This window comes from Argopecten irradians, unplaced genomic scaffold, assembly GCF_041381155.1.
Source record: "Argopecten irradians isolate NY unplaced genomic scaffold, Ai_NY scaffold_0807, whole genome shotgun sequence".
NCBI classification, from domain to species: Eukaryota; Metazoa; Mollusca; class Bivalvia; order Pectinida; family Pectinidae; genus Argopecten; species Argopecten irradians.
The window spans coordinates 1-10,351 of record NW_027188274.1 but is presented as its reverse complement, the minus strand read 5'-3'; the positions used below and the strand labels follow the sequence as shown (position 1 = coordinate 10,351).

At 35.8% G+C, this 10,351-nt stretch overlaps 1 protein-coding gene across 1 annotated transcript; it reads right to left on the bottom strand.

Moving 5' to 3' along the window:
• Positions 1–288: 288 nt before the first annotated feature.
• LOC138313646 (voltage-dependent calcium channel subunit alpha-2/delta-3-like) lies at positions 289–10,040 on the bottom strand (the record flags this gene model as incomplete). Its single annotated transcript, XM_069253996.1, has 10 exons — positions 289–364; positions 806–916; positions 1,209–1,258; positions 1,808–1,886; positions 2,170–2,292; positions 2,770–2,934; positions 4,029–4,179; positions 6,321–6,387; positions 7,982–8,113; positions 9,914–10,040. Coding segments are annotated over 10 exons (1,074 nt in total), but the record flags the coding sequence as incomplete, so codon positions are not given.
• Positions 10,041–10,351: the final 311 nt, after the last annotated feature.

Below are 10,351 nucleotides of genomic sequence, written 5' to 3'. Positions count from 1 at the left end.
TAACAAGTCATCCCACTCCCTTAATGCTGAGCACTATGAATGATGAAGATGACCTTGCTTGAACAAATTAAGTCCATTCATTTGAGCAAAGTTGGCAGCCCTTCAGGAGATCTCCTAGTCTATTTCTTGTTGATAGGAAATTGTTTAAATATTTTAGCATATCTGAACCCTGTGACCTTGAATCATATTTATTTAATGGAACAAAATTAGATGAAATAATAACTCTATTACCAATATTGGTAATTTGTTCCAAATTATTTGATTTATCAAGTTTGAAGACAAACTATACACCACATTAAATACTTACGGATTCATCTTTCAGATCAAACACAGGTAGGGCATAGGAGGTCAAAAACTTCAGACCCTGTAAACAAAAACTCAAAGTTAGGTCAGACAGTCGGGTCAGGCTAGGTCGTATTATACAGGAAATTAAATTTTACATTAATTAAATTCTACCTGTTTTCCTTTTCATATATAATACCCATGCCATACATAAAGAAAGACAGAAATGTGTAATAAAACTATTTCGAGAAATCAAATGTGATCAATTTCTACACATAATATATAATTTAGCCTCCCATAATTTTAGATCCTTTCTATTAAAACTGAGACCCAGAGATAACCTGTTTAATATCTTACATTTTATGGTGATTTAATTTCATAATTTACATTTAAAAGCTCAATTGTACTTGTAGTCAAATTTATTCCACAGCAATTAATTTTTGCTAATTCTGATTGCCTGTGGAATTTGATAAATTTATTCGCATATGAAAATAAGTTGTTTATGGTATGTGTAATGACATACATCAGATAAGTCGGGGGAGACCTCCGTGGAATAATCGGCGTACACCGGTGTCCAGATGGCGTTTCCTTTCCTTTGTATCACCATCGGACGACTCAACACCTTCAGGTAATGCTGTAGATAGAACAAAGGTAGATAAGACAATGGCATTGTATTCAGTCTTAAGGTACGTAGCTGTGTACAATAAAATTTCAAATGGATAATTTCTAAGACAATTATTTCCACAGAAAATATCAAAAGAATTACAACTGCTGTATTTTTTTTCCTTTACTTAAGGTACATGATGAATAAAATTTGAGTTTATACTTAATTCAGTACTTTTTGTTGTGAGATATCAGGGCCTGTAAAACTGAAAAGCGGTTTTTTCTACTTTAACAAATTATCTGTGTTTTCTAATTTGACCTACCTGTACATTTTCTGAGACATCAGCCAATGTTGAAATATGAGAATAGTAACCTGTATGTAGATGAAATATATACATAATAATTATCTTCGTTTCTACCTACAGCTGTTGTGAAATTTGTTAAAGAAGTTTAATTGCATTAAATCAACTTTATTGCCCAAGATTGAAGCATATGAGAATTAAGTGAAAGGAAAACCAAGTTCCCAGAAACTATATACAACTGATACAACTTTACATATTCATATCACGCATATATTTTGAGCATAACGTCTTGTTTTTGTACAGTAAATTACATAAACTGAGCTAATTATATATGAAAAGGTAGATAACTCTGTACTATAAAAAGAGAGAATGATGATCTAAAACCTGTATGTGTCTATGTGGAAAACAAAAGCTGCAAAGGCTTATAGCCCCCATCCCCAAACCTCTATATGAAATTTGAGAGGCAACAAAACTAGCTGAAATATAGACATGTAATGCAACAAGACAGACATGGGTAAAAGATATGCCTCCATGCATCCAAATTTCGTGGACTGGGAACAAAAATTGAATTTGTAGTCCTTCCTACTGATGTCTTGAGAAAATTGGAATATGTGGATTACCTTTATTTGCACAAGCCATCCATTTGGCGTTTCTATTGTCCGATACTTCTCGACCGATCAGAAAAGTGAACATTCGTACCTTTAAAGACAATCAAAACAGGATAACTCAGTTAAGATGAAATAAGATGAATACCTCATAATTAACATAATTTTTTCCCCACTGTTTATTTCTCTTGTGATTTCTTGATATCTTCCGCACTACATTACAATGCATGCACTTCTTGTAATGCATTGTCATTGATTTCAATTCTTACTTACAATTTGTCTGATAAATTTCACATTTCCATTATCAAAAGTCATTATAATCTGTTATATTTTACATTTACATTGTCAAAATCATTGATTTACTTTCCTAAACTCACAGGTTTTCTGTTCCCTATTTTCCAATTCCTCTCCTCGAATATTTTTTCGTAGCCCTCAGGTGCTCCGTCTGTGATGAGCATGATAGCTTTGTTACACAGTGGGGAGCCCCAGGCCGCCTCCTCCTACAATGATATTACAACTTAAGTAAGATTACGAAACTGTAATAAATAGTTTTCAGCAAAAAATGTGTCCTTATTAATAATACCCAAACAAGTTACTGTATAGTACTTCAAATCTGTGGCGTACATATTTCATGGTTTCGTTAACAGAACTTACTTGCAGGGGTTTACTTTTATGATGCACAGATTCATCTATATTCAATCATCACAGATCAAATTAGTTTTAATAATGACAAAATTAGTCAATTTATTTTCTTTGTTATTGATTTATAATTACTCCGGAGCTGAACCATTTTGGAAAGAGTGATAGCGAATATATTGAAATCTTTGCTTTAATTAAGTTAAAGCCGATCTTGGCATTGTGTGACATGATGCTCTTTTAAATGTTATCTTGATGAATATTCATCAATTATAGTCAATAAAAATAAGGATTCCTACATTAAATTAGCTTTAATTTAATAATAAAAAAAACCTGCTCACCCTGTCAAAGAGATTAAAGGCTTCTGTTAGGGCTTTGTCAAACCTGGCGATGTTTGAGGTCTTTAGGTCCTGTATGTATCCTGCTAGTCTCTCTCGATTCTCTTTATTAGCCTGCATCATCGTCCCATTAAAACAGGGGTCTAAATACGTCAGATTCTTGTTAAACTGAGGAGAAAAAACACACAAGTTATTTACAGCAGAGTTATACAATCACTGTCATATAGACATTAACATCTTTTCCAACAAGAGGCCCATGGGCCTTACGGTCACCTGAGTTCAGATATGAAAATTTAGCAAGCATTGCTCATAAATTTGTTTTTCCTGTATAAACTACTGTAAATTTGACCCCCTCCCAAGGGGAAAATCCGAGACCCCAGAAATTCACGAATTCAGGAGAGGGCCATAAGACCCTTCAATCTATGAAGAGTATTTGGTTCTATTAAATCTGTGAATTTAAAACAAATTTTTGAAAATTAAGCCATTCCGACCTTTTTTGACCCCACCCCTCTGACCCCTGAGGGACAACTGGAACCCATATGGATATGATGTTAAAACGCTATCTCAGAATATTAATTCTAATCATGTTTGACTCATTTCCTATGAAAATTGAGCAAATAATTCTCATAATATGTTTTCCCTATATAAACTATAGTAAATTTGACCCCCTCCCCAGGGGAAAATCTGAGACCCCAGGGCCATGAAATTCACAATTTTGATAGAGGGCCTTGAGACCTTTCAATCCATGAAGAGTATTTGATTCTACTACATCTGCGAGTGGAGAAGAGGTTTTTGAAATTTTAGCCATTTCAACCCTTTTGGCCCCTCCAACAGCCCTGGGGGTGGGGACCATATAATTCACAATTTTGATTGACCTTATGCCTGAATAGGTTAGTGCAAAATTTCATTGAATTTGCTTCATCAGTTTTGGAGAAGAAGTCAAAAATATAAATTGTTTACATTCACACGACAGACAACACACGACATACGACGACGAATAAAAAGCGATTAGAATAGGTCACTTGAGACTTTGTCTAAGGTGACCTAATAAAAACTTTATAGGGTATCAGTTTATTAATATACAAAATTTTATGACTTCTGATTATGAAGTCATTGATGACCTTGACAAAGTAGTTTTTATCACTTTTTTTGAAGCTTATAAAACAAAAGTCAAAGTCAATTTTGTATGGCCCTTTACTTTGTCGGCCAAAGAGAGCTATGTAATTCCAATGATTCAATCTGATATTAAAATAAAAACTTACTGCTATAATGTTGAAATAGTCTTTACTGCTGAAGGTTTCTAGAATCCTTTCTATAGTACTACGAGTAATCTCCATCCTTAGTCCCTTCATACTGCCACTAGTATCCACCAAAATCACCACGTTTTTAGGCGAGGACGACGATTCAATGTACCTGTAATGTAAAGTTCATTTAATAGGTTCTCCAGGGTTCTGAAAATATTGATTATAATCATGTTTATTTGATGTTTATATTAAACTCAGAAATGAAGAAAAGGCAAGAGAGTAAGAGTCAAATGAACTCTTAGTGCCACAAAATGACCTTAGCGGTAGGTCAAGATAATTAATTTGAACAATCTGGTATGTCAAGGTCATGAATATGAACAATCTGGTATGTCAAGGTCATGAATATGAACAATCTGGTATGTCAAGGTCATTAATATGAACAATCTGGTATGTCAAGGTCATCAATATGAACAATCTGGTATGTCAAGGTTGATAACATAAACAATCTGGTGGGTCAAGGTCATTAATAAGAACAATCTGGTATGTCAAGGTCATCAATATGAACAATCTGGTATGTCATTGTCATGAATATGAACAATCTGGTATGTCAAGGTCATGAATATGAACAATCTGGTATGTCAAGGTCATCAATATGAACAATTTGGTATGTCAAGGTCATTAATATGAACAATCTGGTATGTCAAGGTCATCAATATGAACAATCTGGTATGTCAAGGTCATCAATATGAACAATCTGGTATGTCAAGGTTGATAACATAAACAATCTGGTTGGTCAAGGTCATCAATATGAACAATCTGGTATGTCAAGGTCATTAATATGAACAATTTGGTATGTCAAGGTCGTTAATATGAACAATCTGGTAGGTCAAGGTCATCAATATGAACAATCTGGTAAGTCAAGGTCATTAATATGAACAATTTGGTATGTCAAGGTCATCAATATGAACAATCTGGTATGTCAAGGTCATCAATATGAACAATCTGGTTGGTCAAGGTCATCAATATGAACAATCTGGTATGTCAAGGTCATTAATATGAACAATTTGGTATGTCAAGGTCGTTAATATGAACAATCTGGTAGGTCAAGGTCATCAATATGAACAATCTGGTATGTCAAGGTCATCAATATGAACAATCTGGTATGTCAAGGTTGATAACATAAACAATCTGGTGGGTCAAGGTCATTAATAAGAACAATCTGGTATGTCAAGGTCATCAATATGAACAATCTGGTATGTCATTGTCATGAATATGAACAATCTGGTATGTAAGGTCATGAATATGAACAATCTGGTATGTCAAGGTCATCAATATGAACAATTTGGTATGTCAAGGTCATTAATATGAACAATCTGGTATGTCAAGGTCATCAATATGAACAATCTGGTATGTCAAGGTCATCAATATGAACAATCTGGTATGTCAAGGTTGATAACATAAACAATCTGGTTGGTCAAGGTCATCAATATGAACAATCTGGTATGTCAAGGTCATTAATATGAACAATTTGGTATGTCAAGGTCGTTAATATGAACAATCTGGTAGGTCAAGGTCATCAATATGAACAATCTGGTAAGTCAAGGTCATTAATATGAACAATTTGGTATGTCAAGGTCATCAATATGAACAATCTGGTATGTCAAGGTCATCAATATGAACAATCTGGTTGGTCAAGGTCATCAATATGAACAATCTGGTATGTCAAGGTCATTAATATGAACAATTTGGTATGTCAAGGTCGTTAATATGAACAATCTGGTAGGTCAAGGTCATCAATATGAACAATATGGTAAGTCAAGGTCATGAATATGAACAATCTGGTATGTCAAGGTCATTAATAGGAACAATCTGGTATGTCAAGGTCATTAATATGAACAATCTGATATGTCAAGGTTGTTAATTTGAACAATATGTTAGGTCAAGATAATTAATTTGAACAATATGGTAGGTCAAGAGCTTTCATTTGAACAATCTGGTAGGTCAAGGTCATTAGTTTGAACAATCTTAAACTCTAAGTTTCTTTCATCAAAATGATTTTAAGAATGTCCTTTAATACTTTGATTACTTTTAACAGTGACTTTCAAAGATGTATGGTTTTCTATTTAATATTGTCCTGCCTTGCCTTAACTTACAGTACCAACATGATGACCATAGGCCATTTTGTAATTCAGAAAGTGAAAAAAAAGTAAAAATTGATTACAATTTGATGAGGTCATTGCACACATACAGGTGCATAAAGTTTTTGGCTTAAAGACCTAACTTTTTTTTCACTCTTTGCATTTGTCTTACCAGTTTCTCACTCTGCAGTCAAACATATCTATGTTGCCTTCCTTGTTGTCTTGTGGCCACCTGATACCTGTTGAAATACATACATAGCAGGTGTTCATCGTAATACAGTACACAGTGATACCACCAATACAGTCACCTTTTAGTTTGCACTAGAGGGAGGAAGAGAACCAATAAGTACTGGTCGTGGGTTCAAGTCTGTCTGGTGACACACTTACTCTCACCCTGTTACACATACATAGCCAATAAATAAACAACTATTATCAAATAAGTAAATGAACTTTGTATGACTTCTTTTGGTCCAAATAGAAGCTGGAACTTTGTCAATATATGTTTTAATGTGATAGGAAGCTAGATAACCTGGAAAAAGAGTCCACCAAATTAGATTTTTGATCCTATTCACATATGACTGGGGAATCAACTCCAAATTGTCTTGGTCACAGGTCGTGTGTAACCACTATGCCATCTAACCATCTTTGTCAAAAAAAATATCAAATTTAACTTTAATAGCATCCTTTGTGAACGTATTCCTAGTGTATCTCACACCATAACCCAATCAGAACTTGCAGTACAATTTGTAATACATTAGTCTCTCCATGATGTGACCAACCACCACTTTGGTCAATTCTTCCAGACGGTCATTGGCCAGATAAACATTAGGGTGGATCTTAGGACTTTCGGCCAAAATTAAGCGTTTGTTGGTCGGGTTGTGGAGGTCCTTGAGAGGGGGTAGTTTACTGTCAGTGGAGTGGTCGTATATAAGAGTGGTCGTATAGAGTGGGACTACTGTAACAGATTTGAACCCAGGACCTTTGAACACTAGCCGAATTTGCTATACCGCTGAGCTACTTCAGGTCACCGATGATCGACCAAGTCCAATCCCACTACACTGCTGTATTACTAACAGAAAACATCTATAAAATATCAAAAGTAAGTCTGGTATCGGGTGTCATGGAGCTAGTAATACTTTAAAAAGATGGTAATATCCTTTGTCGGGATCCCAGGATGTATATAAGCTTGTAGACAATAATTGATGAAGTTGGGCAGACTCGCTGAACAGAGAATCAATCAGAATAGTAACTAAGTTGTGGAAGCAGGTGTTAACATCAAATATTAGGTAGTTTGCCTACCAGTTTTTAGCCTGCAGGATAACAAGACCATGTGAATCACCAGCCTCAGGTGTTACTGAACTGTACATATTGTCTTAGCCACACAACGTTATTAAGGGAAGATCATCATAATTCGCAGAATTAAAAACGAGTAATAGGAAGCCTTTGGAGGCGGATGCAGACTTACGACATTATCCATAATGTTATTGTAATATGGCCTCCACACTGTCCAATTAGCGGTCTCTTGATATTTTCATCCCTGAATTAATTTCTCCGACATTTATAAAACAGGTATTCAGACATACAGTCCAGACAGTTTAGCTCACGCGTGCTAATGTTTTTGTTCATGTGGTATCTATTAAGTGTCAATTTTAGTCTGTAGTCTCACCACATATCTGGTGTCAGCAGTGTTCTAAAGTATTGGATTTTTTGAAGTGGGTACATTCAGGAAACAAATAGAATAAAGTACTACCTCAGTCCTACAACATCTTCCTGCATTGGTTACCATATAATACCATAAAGCTGTATATAATATCTAATTAACCAGATACTTACCTGGAAATACTCTGAAGAAGCCATCCGAACTACAAAAGTACTGCCAGGTCAGTCCTTTAATCTCTTTATCATTCTGCAGCATCCTCTCATTCAGTGCTTCTGACCATTTCACTCCATTTTGTATCAAGGCATCTGAAATTAAATTAAACAGTCTGCATGTATATTTTTCAACAACAAAAAATATGACCTGATTATTAGCACAACACAATGTAGTTCATCCCAGCATGTCACAGGCCCAATATCAGGTCTCTAGGCCTCCTAGTTTATTCTCAAGAAGTCGTTTAAAGATTTTAACCTTTTTTACCCCTGTGACCTTGAATGAACGTCAAGGTCATTCATTTGAACAAACTTGGTAGCCCTTCATCCCAGCAGCGTGCTGCAGGCCCAATAGAGTATCCTGGGCCTTTTGGTTCTTGAGAAGAAGTTGTTTTAAAGATTTAAGCTTTTTTGACTCCTGTGACCTTCAATCAAGATCAAGGTCATTCATTTGAACAAACTTGATAGCCCTTCATCCCAGCATTGCAAAGGCCCAATATCAGGTCTCTAGACCTCCTACTTATTCTAAAGAAGTCGTTTAAATATTTTACGTTTAAATATTTTATAGCCAATTTGACCCCTGTGACCTTGAATGAAGGTCAAGGTCATTCATTTTATCACACTTGGTAGCCCTTCATCCAAGCATGCTGCAAGCCCAATATGAGTATCCTGGGCCTTTTGGTTCTTGAGAAGAAGTCGTTTAAAGATTTCAGCCTATTTGACCTCTGTGACCTCAAATGAAGGTAATTAAAGGTCATTCATTTGAACAAACTTGGTAGCCCTTCATCCCAGCATGCTACATGCCCAATAATGAGTATCCTGGGCCTTTTGGTTCTTGAGAAGAAGTCGTTTCAAGATTTCAGCCTTTTTGACCCGTGACCTTGAATGAAGATCAATGTTATTCATTTGAACAAACTTGATAGCACTTCATCCCAGCATTGTCAAGGCCCAATATCAGGTCTCTAGGCCTCTTAGTTATTCACAAGAAGTTGTTTAAAGGATTTTTAGGCTATTTGACCCTGTGACCTTGAATGAAGGTCAAGGTCATTTATTTTAACAAACTTGGTAGCACTTCATCCCAGCATGCTGCAGGCCTTTTATGAATATCCTGGGCCTTTCTGTTCTTGAGAAGAAGTCATTTAAAGATTTTAGCCTATTTGACCCCTATGACCTTGAATGAAGATCAAGGTCATTCATTTGAACAAACTTGGTAGCCCTTCATCCAAGCATGTTACGGGCCCAATATCAGGTCTCTAGGCTTCTGAGTTATTCACAAGAAGTTGTTTAAAGGATTTTTAACCTATTTGATCCCTGTGACCTTGAATGAAGGTCAAGGTCATTTATTTGAACAAACTTGGTAGCCCTTCAACACAGCATGCTACAGGCCAAATATCAGTACCCTGGGCCTTCTGGTCTTGAGAAGAAGTCGTTTAAAGATTTTAGCCTTTTTGACCCCTGTGACCTTGAATGAAGGTCATGGTCATTTTCATTTTGAACAAACTTGGTAGCCCTTTGTCCCAGCATGCTACAGGCCAAATATCAGTACCATGGGCCTTTTGGTTATTTAGAAGAAGTCGTTTGAATGTAAAGTTTACGCACGGCGCACGACGACAGACGGTGCATGATGACAATAGGTCATCCTGACCCTTCGGGTCAGATGACCTAACAAGGACCCTTAGGGACAGAATGGACTGGACATGGGTATGACTTTGTATAAAAAATGTATACCAATTCCCCATTGTATGACGAGGGTATATATTAGGAACTTGTATATATATTTCTCAAATTTTTTTCTCCAATTCCTGCTCTTGGACAGTTATGTTAAAATTGCAATTTGTCAAACTAAATAGATGTGACACTATGCCAAAAGACTATGGAGATATTGTAGATACTTACTTTTATCATATACATTAGTAGGTACATGCACAGTACTGGTGTTGAAGTTCACAGCAGCATTGTTGAACCTTGGACTGCTCACAGTCGGTAGGTAAACGGTATTTGGCCATAGTGTTGGTGCCAATTCCTACCAGCATCACATCGCTGTGATAATTTGCCTCCTGAAATACCGACATCAACAATGGTATACCTAGGATCTTTAATGAGTGTTCATTTTATACAAGATTTTATGATACGAGTCTAAAAAGTGATTAATTGTTCAGGACTTGATGAGCATTTGTGTGAGCCTTGATGAGCGAAAATTAGAATTTTTTAGACAAGTTTCATAGAATATCATATGAAATGAAACAACAACCCACATTCTACAGAATTTGAACATCAAAATATGTTGCAAAAGTCAAGCGGAGGCCGCCATTTTGTCATGACATCCAGTCGAAT